Source organism: Lepidochelys kempii, chromosome 14 (genome assembly GCF_965140285.1).
Source record: "Lepidochelys kempii isolate rLepKem1 chromosome 14, rLepKem1.hap1, whole genome shotgun sequence".
NCBI lineage: Eukaryota > Metazoa > Chordata > Testudines > Cheloniidae > Lepidochelys > Lepidochelys kempii.
In genome coordinates this window covers 26,902,582-26,923,916 of record NC_136393.1, presented here as the reverse complement: position 1 = coordinate 26,923,916, position 21,335 = coordinate 26,902,582, and the positions used below count along the sequence as shown (strand labels likewise).

At 50.7% G+C, this 21,335-nt stretch overlaps 1 protein-coding gene across 2 annotated transcripts in view; it reads right to left on the bottom strand.

Moving 5' to 3' along the window:
• GAS7 (growth arrest specific 7) overlaps positions 1-21,335 on the bottom strand; it is a 213,185-nt gene that overhangs the window by 99,735 nt on the left and 92,115 nt on the right. The window contains exon 2 of one of the 2 annotated variants that reach the window (XM_073310810.1): positions 9,706-9,829. In XM_073310810.1, coding sequence (XP_073166911.1) covers positions 9,706-9,829 — 124 coding nt within the window. The remainder of the gene's footprint in view (positions 1-9,705; positions 9,830-21,335) is intronic. The other variant, XM_073310811.1, reaches the window with a different exon arrangement.

Sequence of the window (21,335 nt, the reverse complement as noted above, 5' to 3'; positions counted from 1 at the left end):
TTCTGCCATGTTTTGAAGGCTGAAAAGAGCTATACCATAATTTGCCTCTGAAACTACAATTACCCTCCCCAAAAGTGACAACACATCTTTGTCAAGTTCTCATTTCCTCAGAGACTAAGTGCTGACAGAAAGGAGTTAGATGAAAGTCAGGGAAAGCCCTGGCCACCGGCATGTGTGAGGGAGATGCACAGAGGTCACCTCTCCGTGATAGCTATGGAGGGAGTGCCCATTGTGCCAGGCCAGAGAAACAGCTTGGAAGGCGCAGAACTCGCTGCTGGAGGCTGGGCAATGCCAGGCACAGACACTCACACAAACAGCATTGGCCACAGAACGCTCTTTCTTTTCAGATGAGAGAAAGGGAGAAGAGCAATGTAAAAGATAAGGTCAGGCCAGGCCATTCAGGAGCTGGGGTCTGCTAAGGGGCCCCTCAGAAAGGGGCTTCCAGGGCTCAGCAGGGGAGGGGGTGAAGAGAGCTGCTCCATGCCAGATTCTTGCCTGGCAGACTGGGGTTTTTAGGGGCCAGCCTTCCCTGAGCTGTGGGGCTCTTTCTGTGTGAAGTGTGTGTGCATGTATGTGTAGGGGGCGGTGCACATGGGCGTGTGTGTGTGTACAGGCGTGTGCAGGGAGAGGGGAGAGAATGAACTGTAAGCAGAGGACGGGCAGCATGAATTGACATTTGGACGGTACAAACAGGGACCCTCCTCCCTCACCTGAGAGGCAATGAGAAGCCCAGGTAGGATGTTCTGGCCCCCTCCTCAATACCCTCAGCAGCCTGGATAGCACCCTTGCATCTCCACCTGAGCTGATAGTTCAGGGGTGTGCAAACTTTTTGGCCCAAGGGCACATCTGGGTGGGGAAATTGTATGCAGAGCCATGAATATAGGGCTGGGGCAGGGGGTTGTGGTGAGTGAGGGAGTGCGGAGTGTGCGAGGGGGTGCGGTGTGCAGGAAGGGGCTCAGGGCAAGGGTTTGGGTGCAGGAGGGGTGCAGGAGGGGCCTCAGGGCAGGGGGTTGGGGTGCACAAGGGGTATGGGGTGTGGCAGGGACTCAGGGCAGGGGGTTGGGGTACAGAAGAGGTGCGGCTGGGAGCTCAAGGCAGGAGGGTAAGGGGCTCAGGGCAGGAGGTTGGGGTGCGGGGTGCAGGAGGGGTTTGGGGTGCTGGCTCCGGTCCGGTGCCACTTACCTCGAGCGGCTCCAGGGTGGCAGTGGAGTTAAGGCAGGCTCTCTGCCTGCTCTGGCCCCGCGCTGTTCCTGGAGGTGGCCAGCATGTCTGGCAGTGGCTCCTGGAGGTGGGGTGGGGCGGGCAGCTCCACCACGCGCTGCCCTCACCTGCGGGTACCACCCCCAAAGCTTCCATTGGCTGCGGTTCCCCATTCCCGGCCAATGGGAGCTGTGGGGGGACGGTGCCTGCAGGCAAGGGCAGCGCACGGAGCCCTCTGCCCCCACCTTCCTCCAAAGGCCGCAGGGACGTGGCACTGGCCACTTCCGGGAGCAGGGTGGGGCCTGGGCAGGAAGGAAGCCTGCCTTAGCCCTGCTACATCCCAGGGCTGGCAATCCCTTGGGCCGGATTGAAAGCCCTGATGGGTCGGATCTGGCCTGCAGTTTGTCCTCCCCTGTGGTAGGTGAAACACACACAGAGGAAGTAACATACTGCACCATACACCACATCATCATGGGTTTTAAGTGTAGAAGTGTAAAACCTGTTTTTCTCACTGCCTGAAATGAAATAAGCCAATCTTCAGTGTGTACCAGCCCTCCCACCCTGGCCATTGCCAGATTTCAAAATGGACTTCTCTGCTGTGCTGCACAACGAGGCTAGGTTCTTCTCTTTCAGGAGAGCTCTGGGCAGGGAGTCTTTGGTTTTCATCAGCTCAGTGTGAAAGGGGATGCTGAATGCTCCGAGGTCAGGCCCAGGAAGATCGAAGCTGTGTCACAGAGTCACCGAGTGATGCTCTGGAACTACTCCATATGAAGCCAGTCATGATTCTGGTGGAGCATGCCTCCTCTCTCTGAGCATACTGTCGCCAGGGCAAGAAGCTTACGTAGCTTCGACCTTCCTGCGTCTGACCTCGGAACATTCAGCATCCCCTTCCGCACCATGTGTTTCCTGCAGTGATTCTGCCCGAGCAGGGCTCCTGGGGAAGCCAGAGGGCCCTGCTCCGCAGTCAGATGTGACTTTCAGCCAGCCGGTAAAACAGAAGGTTTATTAGTTGACAGGAACACAGCACAGAACAGAGCTTGCTATCACAGAAATCAGTGACTTTCAGCCAAGTCCATCTTGGGGAGCCCTGGGCCAGAAGCTCTGGACTCCCCCTCTTCCAGTCCCCCCAAGCAGACTGCCAGCTCCCAGCAACCCGACCTCAGACCCCCCTCCCCCATTGCTCCTCCTCCTTGTCTTTGTCTCACTTTCTGAGCAAAGAGTTACCTGGTCGCATCCCCATCCTGGGTCTCGCGTTACGAAGGGCACCAGTCATAGCATATATACAGGCAGCTTGAGCAGCCTCACCTGCCCCAGAGGTCTCAGCCAAAGTCACACACCCTGATTTTGACTGGTGCAGCATACAGGGAAACTGAGGCACACACAGTATTCATGCAAAACAGTCAAACTCACATAGGCTCAACAGTAAGACTCACATACAACATAACAAGGGAAAATCCCCACTTCATCACACCCTTCCAGTCCTATGATTCCATGAGGTCAGAGCTAAGGTTCTGTAGCGTGCTGTGACTACATTTGGGGTGATGGTCCAGGAGCAAGGAATGCTGGAGACTTTTATCTTTATTTCCATGCTTTTAAGGTTCTGGGTGGCAGGGAGGGGCTGTCCTGATACAATCTGAAGTGGCATGAAATCAAGTTTTTCATTGTGTTTATTAGCACCAACTTTGTGTCAGAGCCCAGTGTCTGGAGAAGGGCAGCACTAAGCAGAGATGGGCAGGGCAGACGCTCTCACACCTGGCTGGCTTGTGGCTACGCTTGTTGCTGGGATTTACCGGGAAGGGAACCACAGAACTAGCCCCTCTGCACTCTCAGATCAGAACTGCAGTGCTCGCGCATGGGTTCCCAACTCCCCTACTTTCTCACACACAGAGACAGACTCAGTCCCAAGCCTCTGTAACCCTCTGATGTAGGTAATTCAGTCACACAATTTGCCATGTGACGGAACAGACTCTCTGACTCTGGAAATGGTGCACTTTGCTGCAATCCCTGGTGTGACATTTCACTCCATATTCTTTACAAAAATATGCTTATGATATGAATATGACATAACTGAGATATAGTTTATGCAAGATAAATCTTGTAAGGTATCACTGGAAAGGTTATGATTTACTGAATGTGATCATCCAATTCGTACGCATGTATCATTTCTGTATCTAAACTTAGAAATATGGACTATGTAACAATTACAACTGGATGTGTATTGGGAAGACACCCACCAGACCACAGGCCATCAAATTTGATGAGCCATCCTGAAGGAACAACAACGAGGATATACTAATCTCTCTCTCTCTCCTGGGAGGCGGGTAACTCTGACACTACAGTCAGGTGGTCTTGTCACCTGGTGCTAAACATTACCTGGGACCTCTTGTAACTTTCCTCTGGAAGGGAAGGGGGGACAAATTTGGGAAACAAAGGATTCCCGCCTTATGTAAATCCTGTTTAAGGGTGGGGAGGAAGGCAAACGGGACTCTTCCTCTCCATGGCCTGTCTGCCCAAGAAGAAAGACTGATAAAGCCACCCAAAGGGAAGGTCGGGGGGGGGGGTCCAGACTCAGACAAGGGTCCAGTCTGAAAAGAAATATAACTGGAATTCTGGACCACAGAAACTTTGCAATCTGCCTAAAATAATATTTAGGGTAATAAATTACATTTTGTATCCTATTTCTTAAGTATATTGAGCTTAGCTTGAGTATTTTGTTTTATTTGCTCAGTAATCTGCTTTGTTCTGTCTGTTATCTCTTATATTCACTTAAAATTCACCTTTTGTAGTTAAAAAACATATTGCTTGTTCATAATAAAACCTAGTTTATGTAATTTCTAACTGGGGGGTCATATCATATAGTTGTGCATATCTTCCTCCACATTGAGGGAGCAGGCGAATTTCATTAAACCTTTGGGTTTGTACCGCTTAAAGGGAGTGGGCACATGCGTGCTGGGGGAGCCCTCTCACGGCATGGCCCTACCTGCGTGTGTGTGCTGCAAGAGGCCGGAAAGCCTATTCCAGCAAAGCAGTAGAGGGAACCCAGGCTTATTGAGCAGGCGAAGCTCAGTTAAACCCCAGCATATCAGGTGGCATCCCAGAAGGGGGGTCCAACCAGTCACACATGGGTTCTGCCCTCACTTCTCTTACCAGAGTTAATGTTCCTGTTCCCAGCTTTCATTACTTACCTAGACCCCATATCCCTTCCCTGGGAGGCAGACGAGTATCCTTCATCCAATTCACAAATAAAGTAACTGAAAGGCAGCACAAGATAACTGCCGGTGGAAGAACCTAGGTCCCAAACTGGACAAAATCACATTTCATGAACATCACAACACTGCATTTCAGAATAAACGCACCAAATCTGTGCTTGGCTATGCAGGAATCCGGACACTCAACACTCCACCTCTGATTCTAATAGCTGTGTAACCCACTGGCAAATGTAGTGTGTCCTCTAGTGGCCACAGATAACAGGCTACTGCTCATTTAGCTGAAGTAGCAGAAGTCTGTGCTGGGAAGTCGAAGCTTCTAGATTCAAACCCCGCTGAAAACCCACTGAGGAAAAAATATGTGATCATGTAATTAAACACTGTTTTAAAATACATAGTATAAAGGGCCAAATGAAGGCTCTGAGAGCTATCTTAAATCTGGCATCCCCTAACTTTCAAGTGCTTGAGTTTGCAACCTAAATAACGGTTGGTTTTTGTTGTTGTTTTTAGGGAAAAGGGTTGATTTCTGGTGATCGTGGTGATATATAATATACTATACAATGGGTCCACAATTCTGCACTATTTTATTACCTTTTTAATCCATTGTCTACAAGAATGAAAGGAGCGTAGAATTTGTCTATGACTTTCTTAATTGAAAATACAGCCTGTTTTCTGCTGTGATCAACAAGGCAATGTTCTCTGAAGTTTCCCATACATACTAGACTGAAATGTACAGAGCACTGGATAAGATGAGCCAAGCTGTTGCCAAATTTTCCACATGTTCATGAAAGGACAAATCATGCAAGTATGTTGCATATTTTGTACAACAAACAATGCTCTGTTCCTAATCTTGCAAAGGGAATAAATAAAAGATTGTGTTTTATCTGCAGCATATCAAACATGTTCCTTAGTTTGTAAAACAACAGCCCTTCATAATAGCCTTTTGCTGATGTTGCAAAAGAAGAAGGTAGGATTTTCTGAAGTGGAACAGCAGTCTCCTCCTGTCTGCCCTAGAGATACCAACATATCTAGGCAGCCAGCACCATTGAAGGAGCACAGCCAATGGACCAAGCGATTTCAGCTCCCTGACCTCCAGGATTTCAGACTGGCTTTGTGTGTTTTTAACTTCTTTTTCTTTCTTTCCCTAGATCACCTCTCACCCTCTCCATTCAATACTCACTAGAAGAGATGCCTGTACTTGTATTTGGATGAACCCCATCAGATGGCAGCCCACCATGGCCTATGCTCTAATGCCAGAGCGGCAGAGCCTGACTGTTGGTGTGCCCAGCTACTGGCCCCTATCCCAGCAGTGTGTAAACGGGGAGCAGAGGAGAAGTCAGCACCTATGTGAGGGTCCCAAGGCAGGGGAGCATGGAGGGATGAGGGCCCTGTGGCAGGGGAGAGCAGGAGGACGAGGGTCACATGGTAGGGGAGGGCAGATAGACAAGGGCCCTGCGGGGGGGTGGGGGGGGCAGGGAGAGGAGGGCACCATGGCAGGGGAGGGCAGGAGCACAAGGGCCTCATGGTGGGGGAGGGCAGAAGGACAAGGGTCCCAATGCAGGGGAGCACAGATGGATGAGGGCCCTGCGGCAGGGAAGAGGGCAGGAAGACAAGGGCCTGTAGCGGGGTGAGGGCCCTGTAGGGGGGAAGGCAGGATAAGTGCCTTGTGACACGGGAGGTCAAGAGGACGAGGGCCCCACAGCAGGGGAGGGCAGGAGGATGAGGGTGGCATGGCAGGGGAGGGCATGACGAGGGCCCTGTGGCGGGGGAGGGAGGGTAGCAGGACTAGGGCCCAAAGGCAAGGGAGGGCAGGAGGATGAGGGCCCCGGGGCAGGAAAGGGCAGGAGGACAACTGCCCCACGGCAGAAGAGAGCAGGAAGATTAGGGCCCCATGGCAGGGGAGGGCAGGTAGACGAGGGCCCTGTGGCGGGAGGCCAGAGGGATGAGAGCCCCAAGTCAGGGACGGCAGAAGGATGTGGGCCCCAGGGAGGTGGAGGACAGGAGGACTAGGGCCCCACAGCAGTGAAGGGCAAGAGGATTAAGGTCCTGTGCCGGGGGAGGGCAGGGGGACGAGGGCCCTGCAGCAGGGGAGGGCAGGAGGATGATGGCCCCTCGGCAGGGGAGGGGAGGAGGAAAAGGGCCCTGCGGTGCAGGAGGGTAGCGGGACTAGGGCCCCGCAGCAGGGGAGGGCAGGAGGATGAGGGTCCCACGGGGGGGGAAGTCAGGGGGTCAGGAGTCAAGCGCTGCCCATGGCCCCTAGCCCTACCACCTCGCCACAGGGCAGAAGCCCCGAGCTCCCCGGCAGTTTGCTGGAGGATTCTCGCACCTTGAAGTCTTTAAACCATGATTTGAGGACTTCAATAGCTCAGACATAGGTGAGAGGTTTATTGCAGGAGTGGGTGGGTGAGATTCTGTGGCCTGCGTTGTGCAGGAGGTCAAACTAGATGATCATAATGGTCCCTTCTGACCTTAATATCTATGAGTCTACGAGTTTGGTAGGTGGAGAATGGAGAAGTGGTCCTCCACAAGCCTCACTTTAACTGTAAAAGAGCTGCATGCGGCTCATGAGCCACGGTTTGGCCACTCTGTTCTATGGCTTATCACCAGCGCTGGCAGCAGCAGACATGGAGTGCAGTTAAATAACCCCTAGAATGCCCTACAGCCATCAGCACTCAGCTGTTCTGTGAGTCACACAGCCTGGGAACAGGGTCCCCACTCTCCCCTGCCCTCTTCATCCCACCCTGAGCACCTCAGAACCCAGGCATAGATGCTGGAACAATTTTTATAGTGGGGGGCCTGAGAGCCATTGAACCAAACTGTAAACTCTCTATATGATGGAACCACTTCAAGCCAGGGGGTGCTGCCACCACCCCCAGCACCCCTAGTTCCAGCACCTATGAGCCCTGGGCTAAATAAAGCCACGTTCTATTCCCACCCATGCTGACAACTGGCCTTAACAATCCTCTGCACTTCACCTCTGCTGCTTGGGGAATCCTCCAGTCACGTGCCGCGCGTGGACTGTAAATGTCACGCCTCTTCCTGAACTGATGGGGCAGGTTATGAGGAACAATGAATGAGAGTAGGGGGACTTGTGGCGGAGCAGGTACGAGGAGCCATATCTCTGATGTGACGATAGATCCGTGCCTCAGACACCAGCTGACAGACCCTCTCAGAAACAGTGGCTTTAGAGATGCTTAGTTATGCTGCCTGGAAAATAGGGCTACTTGTGCCTCCCCTTTGTCAGCATTTTGAGATCTCCAGTGGAGAATGTGCTGTGTGAGAGTTGGCCACGAGTCTGTGTCAGCCTGACTGTTCACATAGAAGAGCGGAGAGACTACAGGCAGCTGGATATTTGTGCTGGAAATGGCCCAACTTGATTATCATATACACATTGTAAGGAGAGTGATCACTTTAGAAAAGCTATTACCAGCAGGAGAGTGGGGTGGGGGGAGGTATTTTTTCACGCTTTGTGTGTATAAAAAGATCTTCTACACTTTCCACAGTATGCATCCGATGAAGTGAGCTGTAGCTCACGAAAGCTTATGCTCAAATAAATTGGTTAGTCTCTAAGGTGCCACAAGTCCTCCTTTTCTTTTTGCGAATACAGACTAACACGGCTGTTACTCTGAAACATATGGGGTGGGTTAGCACTGCCCTGGGTTCCACTACCCCATCGGACACTTCCTTGCTGCACAGCTTTGGGAAGCTACTTTTCCACCGTTTCACCATCTGGAAAAGTAGGCCACTGGCTCTGCCCTAGCTCTGTGCAGACCTTGTCAGGAATGCTGGGATGGTGCCTTGCAAAAATACAGCTCTGGGGACAGCTCTCATTATTATTATCTGACCCTGCAGCTAGGAGGACCAGAGCACTGCATGGGGCAGGAGAAAAGTTTGCTCGCTCTCTCCCAGCATCTCTGGCCATGTGTAACGCCGACAGACCCCAGTCGTTGGCGGGCGGGATCGAGCCTGGGACCTCTGGAGCTAAATACATGAGCCTCTACTGCATGAGCTAAAAGCCATATGGCTGTTAGTTAAGGCTGTAGAGCAGACTCCTTAATCTCTCTCTCTAACTGGTCTTGGTGCCACTAGAGGGGACTTAACACCACACCCAGGCGGTGTGTGGGTTACACATGCACAGAGTCTGAACAGATGAGGGGGGGGAATGCTTGGCACAAACATTTTAGAGTGAAGAGAAAAGCTGGATTTTAAAAGGAAATGAAAAGGGCAGTCCTCAAAGCAGCAGTCGATAGCACAGGCCCTCTTGGGAGGGGGCGGCAGCCTGAGTGGCCTAAGCCCCATGTTTGAAAAATGCATTCTCTTCCTGATGCCAGTGGCTCAAATCTAGACAGATCTGGCTCAGACCAAAAAAGATGAATGGGTTCCTGTCAATGTATTCTGTGCTTATCCCAAGCTATTTCACAGCCCTTAGAGCCACTGGTTCAGGCTGTCCACAGACCCCTTGCATTGACACACACTCAGTGAGGTTAGAAATGGGGTCTTTTTGCAAGTTTAAGAATTAGGGTAAAATTTTCAAAAGTGCTCAAGTGACACAGGAGCTGAAATCCCATTGACATCCAGTAAGACTGGCTCCTAAATGCCTAAGGGCCTTTGAAAAAAAGAGGACTTTGGCTCCTAAGTCACATAACCACTTTTGGAAGTTTTACCCCACAGCCATTTTTCATTTATAGGAGATCAGAACAAACTTGCAACGTTCAAACTCTAAGTGACTGCACACGATCAGTGGTTCTACATCCATATTTATCCCTCTGCCTATAAAGCACCAATTACCACAGCACATGGGCTCTGTAAGAGACAAGACACATGGACAGCCATTATCACTACCTTATGCGATGGAACACTTTGCACTTGGAATCACACAGACATTTTTATTAGCTGATGGAAAAAATAGTTTTCAGTTTGAAAATATAATGGCCACTTCTGAAATCAGACATGCACCAGTCTGAATCCTGTACACCAGAGAAATACCATGGAACTAAAGACGGCCTCTTGGAGTACACACTGCGGGGTCAGAGTTAAGGTGGCACAGACATCCCTCACTCTGGCACTTCGGAGTGAGTGCTTAACCGTGCTTCCTTGGAGTTCCTCTTGATGTCACTAGAATTTGTCAATGAAATTAATTTGTACCATTCACATGCTTTTGTTCTTTGCATTGTTTCCCTGAAAACCAGTGTGGACTACCACCAACAGCCCAGAGGTGAATTCTAAGTGCCCAGAAATAGCCCTGTGAGACCCTTCATTATAGCAGAGCCAAGCTGCTACAAGCCTGAATGGGGCTTACCGTTGGTGAAGGCATTCACATAATACCTGTGGCCCTGGGGAGACATGTAGCTCTGCCAGCCGGGGGGCAGAGGGCAATTCAGAGAATCTTCTCCTGGCTGAGGAGTGACCTTCCTGGGTTTCTGCTGGGAAGAAGAAGAGAGTCCTGCTAAGCTGGCTTTGAGACAAGGCGAAGTGTAAACAGAGATGGCTATGGAAAGTGAGCCCCCAATCTGGAGGTCTCGGGGAAGGAGTGAGACAGACAAACACATCTAATAAATGCCAGTACTACGCTCTGCCCATCCCCAGCCTGGAAAAGGTGCCCTGGATTCCAACAAGATTGTGAAGCGCCCCGAATCTCCTGGAGACGCTCCCTGGAGAGGCACAGAGTGCAAAGGTCTGCTGTGTGTCTTGTATCAACTGTTTATACTGATGCAACATGCTGTGCCGAGAATATGACTTTGGGAGGTGGAGGCTTTCTGGGGAGGAGCAATGTGACCCACTGAACAGCAAGGTGCAAAGCAGCCAGTGAGTGGGCCAGGCTGTGAGAGGGAAAGTCCCTGCCTGGGTCACTAGGGTCTGTCTACACAGCAAATAAAAACCAGTGGTGGGCCCGTCTCCCCACCCCAGCTCAGTGGAGACTGGGTACACTGGCAGGGGGATGGGGACACCCCAACATCAGCCCCCTGCCCTCTGCACAGCACACAGGCGGCTCCCAGGAGCAGGTTGGCATGGGGCAGCTCCAAGCAGGGGCATGGGGCAGGAGCAGCAGTGGCAACAGACAGCTGAAGAGCAGCGGCAGGGAGCAGGAGGGACAGGACTCCCCTGCTCTGGACGTGCCCTCTCAGGAAGGCATGCATTGGCCCATTGCCCAGCCTGCCCACCCCCAAAGCTGGCCCTACTTGGCCTAGCAGGCCCTGAGTGGCAGCCCCTTGTAGCCCACTGATTGGCTGATACTAGGACTTAAACCAGGAAGTAACTACTCCAGCCCCTGCTCGCAATAGACCCTAGACTCTGGCTTCCAGCCCTAGTTTGTCCTTGGCTTTGCTCTTCGATTGTTGCCTCCAAGCCTGACCCCGATCTCCTGGTGACCTGATCCTGCCTGACTCTGCATTTGCCCTCCGGCTGGTCTCAGACCCTGACCTGCCGGTACCTGACTCGGCCTGCCTCTGCTCCAACCACTAGATCTGACTGCCCTTGTCCCGGTTGTGCCAGCCAGCATGTCACATCAAGGCACTACTGAGGGCCAGTACCATAACCTAGATCACCAGGCATAACAACGCATGTAGAGGACTCAGCCCCATGCTATGGTGCATGGTGTTTAGGTGTTCCTGCCCAGGGATTGCTAACGTCAGAGCTATGTGCCACTACACCTGTTCAGTCTCAAATCTGCATTCACACAAGGTTCAGGTTCCAAAGCCAAACACTCAAACTGGCAAAACTGAGGCTGCTAGGGGGCCATGCCCCCTCTGTTCAGCCCCCAGGCATCCAGAGACAGTCTTCAATTACATGTGATGAGAGCTCCACATTACTCACACCCTGTTCAAGGCCTGATTCACGCTCCAGGAAAGCCCTCTGGGTAGTGCCCAGTGAATGAGGTAGCCTAAGGAATATTTATTTAATCCTTGCTCTTCAGTGACCTGCCTCACTGACCCTGCATCCTCCAGCCTGCAGAGATGCAAGCTCTGCTGCTGGGCCCCACATCTGATCTCATTCATAGGATGCCCCTCGAGGTCTTTGGATTTACTCTAGGTGCATTCTGGAATAACTGCAAAGAGACTTTGGCCCCAAATGAGGCACAGGCCCTTGGGCTCCTGTTTAATACCGTATGTGTCCCTGCCTCATTCACTGTTCCCTGTTGAACTTGGGCAGGAGTTAGGGTTGTCAATTTTGGTGGGATGGATTCCTGGAGGTTTCATCACATGACATAATCTTTAATTAAAGATTAATCTTTAATTCCTGGAGACTCCAGGTCAATCCTGGAGGGTTGGTAACCCTAGCAGGGGTCCTGGGGAAATAGTATGTGGGCAATAACTGTTGGAATGCATATACGCAAGTGGCCTGCTGAGAGTGCACCACAGGCTCAACCTCAGCAGTGCCTGGCGCGAGATGGAGTCACCTTCCTCCTGGGCATTCTTGGGACATCGATACTGGATTTATTTGGCTAGGTACTTATCTCTTCAAAAGAAAAGAAAAAAGAAAAGAAAAGACGCAGGTGCGAGGGGACAGACCAAACACAATGTGTCAAATGGAATTGGAGCAATTCTCTCCACCCAGGATGGGCTGCCAATGAGGCAGGAGTTCCACAGAGCCAGGTGAGCACAAGGCTTCTGCAAACTTCCTAAGGAGCCTCATTCAGGGAGCAGGCAGGGTTTCAGTGTTTGGTTACATATGATGTAACCGCCCCCCCACGTACACACATGCCCTGTGCCATTAGGTTACTACACATGATGTAAAACTCAAACACAAGCACTCTTCAGGCCAAATTCCAACTCTCCCCCCCATGGGCGCTTTGAACCAATTGAACCAAAAGGGCATAAACAATGTTTATAAGCCAAAATGCATTTGTTCCACTGACTTCATCCACAAAAACTGAACTGTTTTTGCTCAGACTTTAAACCTTTACTCTTCAGGCAGAGAGAGAGAGAGAGAGCGCCTGGGAAAAGCCAGACAGTCAGGGGAATATTTCACAAGTCTATAGGTGCCTGAAAGACTCTAAGCACTGGGCTCACTGAGGCAGCCTTACCCAGTGCTGCGCTGCACAGGACTAAGAACTAGTCAGAGGATTGCCATCTCCATGACTTTTTATGTCTCATTTGCTTCTGTCCATCAATATATTTGCAGTCAAAACAATTTGCAGTCTCACTCATCCTGCTGTAGATAGGAGACTGAAAAGCTTTGGCTTCCAGAGGCTTTTGATAGTCTCCTATCTATGGCAGCGTTGCTCCTTTCAGGCTTTTGAGCTGCCACTGGCAACATCGACCCCAACGGGTACTCTATGCATCGACAGGGCTCTCTTCTTGTTTCCAGGCCAACTAACAACCCACAATCTTAGAGCTGAATTAATTTCATTTCCAATGGAAGAAAAGTTCAGTGTGAGATTAAAGAAATAAAACCACATTGTTGTTCGTAGTCTTGTTGTACCCATGTTGGTGCCAGCATATAAGACAGACAAGGTGGGTGAGGTCATAGCTTTTATTGGACCAACTCCTGCTGGTGACAGAGACAAGCTTTCAAGCTTACTAAGAGCTCTTCTTCAGGTCTGGGAAAGGTACTCTGGGCTGGTCTACTTTGAAAACTTACGTTGGCCCAGCTACATCTCTTAGGAGTGTGAAATATCCATGCTTCCGAGAGATGTAGCTATGCCGACCTAACCCCCGATGTAGACAGAAGAATCCTTCCACCAACCTAGTCACTGGTGGATTAACTACAGCTACAGGAAAACACCTCCCATCGCTATGGTGAGTGTCTACACTGAAGTGGTACAATGCACAGCTCCAGCACTGTGGCTATGCCACTGTAGTGTTTTAAGTGTAGACCTAAGTCCAGGCCTGGGGGACAGGGGATCTGGGTCCTGTTTGTGACTCTGCCACTGATGTGCCGGGAATCATATCCCCTCTCTGGGCCACCTGTAATGGGGCCAGTACATCCAGCTGCCTTTTGGGATGCACTTGGAGAGCCATGGCTGCCAAGTGCTCAGCATTGTCATGGTCACTGTAATGTTGCTAGCCCGAAGCATTTGAAAAGCATCAGTCACGCCTCAAAACCATGAGATTTGAAAATAATAGCGGTGGGGTTTCTATTTGCCTGTGGATGTTGGACAGTTTAAAGTTTTCTCCACAACCATGAGGGCTGGAAACTTACTTTGCACTCAGACAAAAGCTGAGATTGTCAGGGGCTCCTGTGATTTCAGGAGCTGGGGCCTTCACTGAAACACCAAATAGCACAAGACTCAGGATAGAATGGAGAGAGTTGGCCACACTGCTGTGTACTGGGAGCAGTGTGGTGGCCAGGGTGGCTGGGCAGAGCTGGCATGGCTGTGCAGGAGCTGGTCAGGATCTGGGGGCATTATACCGAAGTCTCATCTGGAAGACAGGAAGCCTGGATCTGATCTCCCCCCAGGGTAACTCCATGGGCCAGAGAGCTGCTGGTCGAGGTCACTGTGAGCTGAACATATAGCAGAGGGCTCGGCAGCTCCAGCTGTGGTATTTCGAATGACGTGGAATTGCAGAGAAGTGACCGCTCCAGGCAGAAGGGCAGTAATGAGGCTGTGTGCACAGGTGGAGTGCTCAGCCAGGCTCCTCTCCAAGGGCACCTGCCATGCCACTGCACAGTTCTCTCTTCAAACGGCAGCCACGAGTCACTCTCACTGCAGCAGTGAAAGCCTCAGCCCTAGTCTCTATTCACAGCTCAGACTATCTGACAGGCGTCATCGCTCTCAGTCTGCCCTGATCAGCCTTATACCCATGACAGAAGAGGAGAAAAGCCCAAATACTAAAGCAAGGCTAGGAAACCAAGAGGGCTCAGACCCAACCCCGACACATTCGGACAGGGCAGCTGGAAACCCTCCACGACCCCTGTGTGCTCCCACGGGAAGACAGGCCCAGGCAGCAGTTCTGAAGGAACAGCTTTAAGCTCCCTCCTGCAGAGCTAGGCAAAGAGGAGCAATAGGAGTCACTTGTATCCCTAAACCCCTTGCTGTGACTGACAGGCAGCGGGGGCAGGAGGCGGCTCCCTGGTTCCCTTGCGAGCTGGAGTGCACGCTGGAGTTCTGAGGCGCGTGTGCTACGTTTACTGCAGACTAGAAATAAAAACCAAGACAATAAACCATTTCAGTCTGAATTAACCTAACAGTCAAAGCACTCAAGAGAGCCCCAAGGGTCTCAGCCTCTTTTTTCCAGACATTCTGGTCTCCTTTGGGCTGGCCCATCACTACCAGGAGTGACGCTTTGCAGGATCAATTCAGACCAGTAGGGGCTTGTGTTCCCTGTAACCCTGGGTGCTTCTACGCTGTGCAGCTTTGGCTCAGTGCCCTGATGCCAGCAGCCTGTTCACAGCACAACAGCCTCACCCTGGCTTCCACCAGCCTGGTTACTCCTCGCAGGGCGACACCACCAACAGCACTTCAGTCCCAAGTCTTCCCAAAACTGTCTCCTCTGCACTGCTCAGCCCCTCTCCCTGCAGCACTCATAAAACCTTCCCAAGTTCTCTGCTCCTTTCAAGAGATGGGACACAGCACCCACCTGGTAGTTTGGCTGAGGATCTTACCCTTCCATTTGATAAACTGCACTGAGATGGTTGTGTAATAAAACAAGGTTTCGTTTATTACCAAAGAGCAGATGTTTCAGGGATACCGAGTAGAAGCAATTGGGATAGAAATGATTACAAACAAACAAAAGTAAAAATATGCTGCTAAAACTCAACCCTAACTTAACAAAGCCAAGTAATTTTGCCACCACAGTTGTTCTTCCAGATGGCTGGCCAGGCCTTAGCCAGGGTCCAACACAGAGCCCAAAGCGCTGCCTTTCTTTGTCCCCTCAAGTGAAGGATGCCAAAATGCCTTTTTCTGTCTGCCTGTTATCCTCAAAGGTTATCTTTGTTTTCAAAGCCAGGCAGTCCTCCTGGGGGCGTCAGGGAGTTGACACCATGTAAATTTTTGCAGTCCCCTTCCCCACCCAAATAGTTAAGCAGCTGCCTGTGCAATTTGCTAATTTGATTACAGTATTTACCCTTTATGTAAATATACTTGTAGATTCTCTCTTTGCTGAATTTACACCGGAGAGACAGCCAGGCAAGTGGAACCACATTCATTTGTCCAGGGTGAGGTGACTTAAACCCTACGTGCCAACCAAATTTTAAGAACATATTTCCAGGGCATGTTTATAATTTTTCACATATCACCTGTGCATGCACCGTGCAATAATAATAATGACCAGCATGTCACCAGTGTACACATGACACCTTCCACAATGCCTTCTAAACACAGATTATGACACCAGTGATCTTGGGTTCGCTGAGCCGGTCAGGCCAGCTGAGGCTGACTGATAGCTCCGGAAAGCCCTGGCCTTCAGGCATTGGGGTGCTCCTAGGGACACATCTTGTGAACAAATGTGCTGGGGAAGTCCCAGTCCTGCCACATCACCAAGGTTTGAGGCTCCCCACAGTGGGGCCAGTTCTTGTGATATTTGATGTTTTCCTTAAAGCCCCAGCTCCTGGAGTCAGGTCACCACAAGAGAATCTTCCATTTTAAAACATTTATTTCTAAGCCCTGTGGTTGTGAAGAAAAGCTAGGAAACATGATCCAAGCAGGACCCAAAGGCTCAAAAGCCAGGAGGTGAATAAAAGCCCCCAACACTGATTATTCTGAAAATTCCCTATATTTTAATCCAGTATTAGGGGGCCTGACAGCTGATTTCTAGCCATTTTCTAGCTGGTGATACTGTTCCCGGGCCTCTCTCAGCAGGCTGACGATTGATGACTATGGGACTATCCCGCAGGTCTGCTGAGCAGCCTGAGGGGCAATAAAGGTCTCTGGCCATGGCTCACTAGCTTGGCTGGGGTGCAGTTAGCACAGCACTGGCCCTCCCTTTCCCATTAACTAGGGGCCAGTCAGTGACAAGACATCTGCTGTCCCCAAGCCCTCTCCACTCTGGCCTGGAGTGTCACTGTAAATGGGGGATGGGTGTGCTCTGGAAAAGAAACAAGGAGCTCCCAGTGCCGGTGGGCAGCAGGACAAACGTAATGAGCCCATGATGTTTCCACTTAGAAAAGCTCAGCTGCTGGACAGGAGGCACCGGCAGCACCAGGTTCTCGCCTATTGGGAGTTTCAGCAAACTCTTTGGCATAATTAATAGTGATGTTTCAAAGGAAATCAATGACATACCATTTGTCTGACAAGCCAGGATTTTTCTCCTAAAGGGAGGCACCATTGTATCAGCTGTGCAAGGGGGCAGGGTGAGGGGCACTCTGCTGTGACACTCTCCTGATTGCAGCATGCACAGGTTTTGAAGCCGTCTAGCATTCAGCTGTTTGCACAATAAGAGCATCTCCACTTCAGGCAGCTCTGATAAGCAGCACATGGCTGGAGAGCTGATGACTAGATCTATGCAGACCGATCAGTGGCTGGAAGGTGGCATGTTCATGCACCACTAGTGTCTGCTGGCTGCACACATCATGGAGCCCGTCAAAAATGCCAAGGAGTTGCTTTTGAATGGATCTTAAAATACGAGGTACTGTGTGGCCACTAAAAATTAAAGGGGCTTTGGCACTGTGACATTACACCCCATATTCTTCATAGAAATACAGTTATGATATGAATATGACATAACTAAGATTATGATTTACCGAATGTGATTATCCAATTTGTATGCATGTATCATTTCTGTACCTGAAGTTAGGAATATTGACTATGTAACCATTACAACTGTGTTGTACTTGGGGAAATGGCCACCAGACAGTACGCAGTCAGCCTTAATGGGCCATTAGAAAAAGACAATGAGTCTTTGAAGAAGTGGATCTCCCATCCGCCTGGAGTTCATTCCTGTGGACATTGCAAATCAACCTGGTTTCATAGTTGCTTTGACACTGCAAGGTCAGGTGATAAGATCATCTGATACAAAATACCACCTTGGACATTGCTGGTACTTTTCCTCTATAGGGGGATGGGGATCAGACAAAGGTTTCCCGTCTTAGGTAAATCCTTTTTAAGGCTTGGAAGGGGGCTAACTAGTCTCTCCTCCATTGCCTACCCAAGAAGAAAGACTGCTGAAAGTACCTGAGGGAAAAAAGGAACTAACCTGAGGGGAAAGGCAGAGGTGAGTCCAGACTGAGACAGGAGTCCAGTCTGTAAGAAGAAATAACTGGAACACCAAGCTACAGAGACTCTGCAACTTGCCTAAAATAACATTTAGGGTGAGAAATTACTTCTTGAAACTAGTCTCTTTAAGATCTTAAGCTTAGTATGTGTGTTTTGTTTTATTTGCTCAGTAATCTGCTTTGTTTTGTTTGCTATCCCTTATAATCACTTAAAACCTGCCTTTTATAGTTAATAAATCTGTTTTGTTTATTACTAAACCCAGTTTGTGCAATTTCTAATGGGCGGCAAGAAGTTGTGCATATTTCTTTTCACATTGAGGGAGAGGGTGAATTTTTATGAGCTTGCGCTGTACAGATCTTTCTATACAGCGCAAGACAGTATTATGTTGGGTTTATTCCCCAAAGGGGGTGTACACGAGTGCTGGGTGCATCCTCTCACACAGAGCTAGCTTCAGTCTGTGTCTGCACCTGGGTGTGTCCCTACCTGTGTGTGTGCTGCAAGAGGCTGGAGAGCCAAATTCAGCAAAACAGGGAGAGGGAATCCAGGCTAGTGGAGCAGGAGAGGCTCGTGAAACCCCAGTACATCAGGTGGCATCCCAGAAGGGGGATCTAACTCATCACAGCCACCAAGTCCCAGTTTGCCGAGCTTCCTAGGCAAAGCTTCCTTGCCCTCACTGTTGGTGCAGTGTGTTGTCACCCCCAGAGGTGGCTGCTGCCTTTTGGTGGCGCTCCACATAGTGAGCTTAGCTGTTTGCTTTGCTCTGACCACTAGCTGTGGAGCCAGTTGACAAGCAGTACGCTCAGCTGACTCTCCTCCTAGGATCCCCTCGCCAGCCATGCTCATCCTCCCCAGCTCTCTCATTCATCACCACAGCCGCCACTCTGTGTTATATCTTCCAAACAAAAACCGCCTATTCCTAGCTAGAATGGTTTCCCAGCCATGACTCAGAGAGGGCTCCTCATCTCCACTTCCCATCTCCTCTTTCTATCAATCTTGGTTTTCAAATGCTGAGACGTCACTGTTCCTTCCTATGCTTGGCCTTGCTACAGTCTAGTGGCTGGAAGGACACTGCTGCTCATGAGCAGCCTGCAGGAGACAGGCTTCCAAACGGACTATGGTCAGCATGTCTTGTTTGACATGAGCTGATTCCTGTTTTGGCAGATACTCCACTAGCTGGGCTCTGTTCTGTCAGGTTCACCGTTTCTGTAGCTGGAATCACATCCGCTGTGGGCTTCAGGCAGCCACAGCAAGAGCTCCCCCAGCTCCGGCTGACAAGGAATTATCCCCCCACACTGATTCTTAGGATCAGTGGAAGGCCTAGGAGAGAGTCTCCTTGCCCAGCCCCTCCCCCGGAATGCTCTGAATACATTTAGACTTCCAGCTGAGCCATGAGGAGCACTGCCAGGTACAGCCCAGGCCGTCTGAGTAGCTCTCCTCCTAGTTAAAGCCAACCCACCTCCACCCCTCACTTACCATTTGGGAGCTAGCGGCTCCCCAGCGTGAATCTTCTCCAAGCTGGGGCTGGCCACAGCTCTGCACTGCTCAGGGGCCGAGCAGGGAAAGGACAAAGGACCTCGTTGTCAGATGAAGTCAGCTCATTGCCTGCTTGCTCTGGATGTGGAAAGCTTCCACGGCCTGGCTGAATCCCCAAGCAAGACTGGGGCCTGCTTCCAGGGCCCTGTGAAAAGCTCTGAGCACTGCTTTATTCTTGGCTGAGAATCCAAAGGATTCATTCGAGACTGCCCAGATGCAAAGTTTCTGGGAGCCTGAGAGCAGCTGTGCTGGTGGTACAGCACAATGGCCACATCTGTGCCACTGACCAGTTGCTTTCCTTGCACAGGCCAAGCGAACAAGTGCTGCTTTGTCAGTCGCTATGACCTTCTGAGTCCCCTCCGGTCCTGCTGGGGATCTGTCTCAGCCCGGGCTCTTGTACAATGCCTTGCCTGATGGAATGTAACATTGCAAAAGAAAAGAGCCCGCTGGAGCAGCTCTGCCCTCCCTGCTGCCAGGCTGGGGTAAGTGCTGTGTGCTATCGGGGTGACAGCTCTGCTTCCAGACCCCGCACTAGATCAGGGATTCCTTGTTCTGGGCACTTTGCAGACACACCCCTCTCACTCTGAATAGAGACAGAGAGGAAGGATCACTGTCACCAGCACAGAGAGAGAGTAAGTGACCGAGCAGCCTTCCTCCCATCTCATGAGAAGGGAAGTTAAGAAAGTGCTGCTGGAAATGCTCCCCCATGGCTGCTCCTTCACAAGGCAACAGCATCTTGGCCTTTCCCCTGCTTCACTGAGAGCAACTGGCATATCCGTTAAAATTCAGTCAAGCTCTCATTCCTGAGGGTGTCATAGAATCACAGAAGATTAGAGTTGGAAGAGACCTCAGGAGGTCATCTAGTCCAACCCCCTGCTCAAAGCAGGACCATCCCCAACTACATCATCCCTGCCAGGGCTTTGTCAAGCCTGACTTCTAAGGAAGGAGATTCTACCACCTCCTTAGGTAACGCATTCCAATGCTTCACCACCCTCCTAGTGAAACTTTTTTCTAATATCCAACCTACACCTCCCACACTGCAACATGAGACCATTACTCCTTGTTCTGTCAGCTGTCACCACCGAGAACAGCCTAGCTCCATCCTCTTTGGAACCCCCCTTCGGGTAGTTGAAGGATGCTATCAAATACCCCTTCACTCTTCTCTTCTGCAGACTAAATAACCCCAGTTCCCTCAGCCTCTCCTCATAAGTCATGTGCCCCAGCTCCCTAATCATTTTCGTTGCCCTCCACTGGACTCTCTCCAATTTGTCCACATTCTTTCTGTAGTGGGGGGCCGCAAACTGGATGCAATACTGCAGGAGTGGCCTTATCAGTGCCGAATAGAGGGGAATGATCACATCCCTCGATCTGCTGGCAATGCTCCTACTGATGCAGCCCAATATGCCGTTAGCCTTCTTGGCAACAAGGACACACCGGATGATACTAAACTGGGAGGAGTGGTAGATACGCTGGAGGGGAGGGATAGGATACAGGAAGACCTAGACAAATTGGAGGATTGGGCCAAAAGAAATCTGATGAGGTTCAATAAGGATAAGTGCAGGGTCCTGCACTTAGGACGCAAGAACCCAATGCACAGCTACAGACTAGGGACCGAATGGCTAGGCAGCAGTTCTGCGGAAAAGGACCTAGGGGTGACAGTGGACGAGAAGCTGGATATGAGTCAGCAGCAAGAAGGCCAATGGCATTTTGGGATGTATAAGTAGGGGCATAGCGAGCAGATCGAGGGACGTGATCGTTCCCCTCTATTCGACATTGGTGAGGCCTCATCTGGAGTACTGTGTCCAGTTTTGGGCCCCACACTTCAAGAAGGATGTGGATAAATTGGAGAGAGTCCAGCGAAGGGCAACAAAAATGATTAGGGGACTGGAACACATGAGTTATGAGGAGAGGCTGAGGGAGCTGGGATTGTTTAGCCTGCAGAAGAGAAGAATGAGGGGGGATTTGATAGCTGCTTTCAACTACCTGAAAGGGGGTTCCAAAGAGGATGGCTCTAGACTGTTCTCAATGGTAGCAGATGACAGAACGAGGAGTAATGGTCTCAAGTTGCAGTGGAGGAGGTTTAGATTGGATATTAGGAAAAACTTTTTCACTAAGAGGGTGGTGAAACACTGGAATGCGTTACCTAGGGAGGTGGTAGAATCTCCTTCCTTAGAGGTTTTTAAGGTCAGGCTTGACAAAGCCCTGGCTGGGATGATTTAACTGGGAATTGGTCCTGCTTTGAGCAGGGGGTTGGACTAGATGACCTTCTGGGGTCCCTTCCAACCCTGATATTCTATGATTCT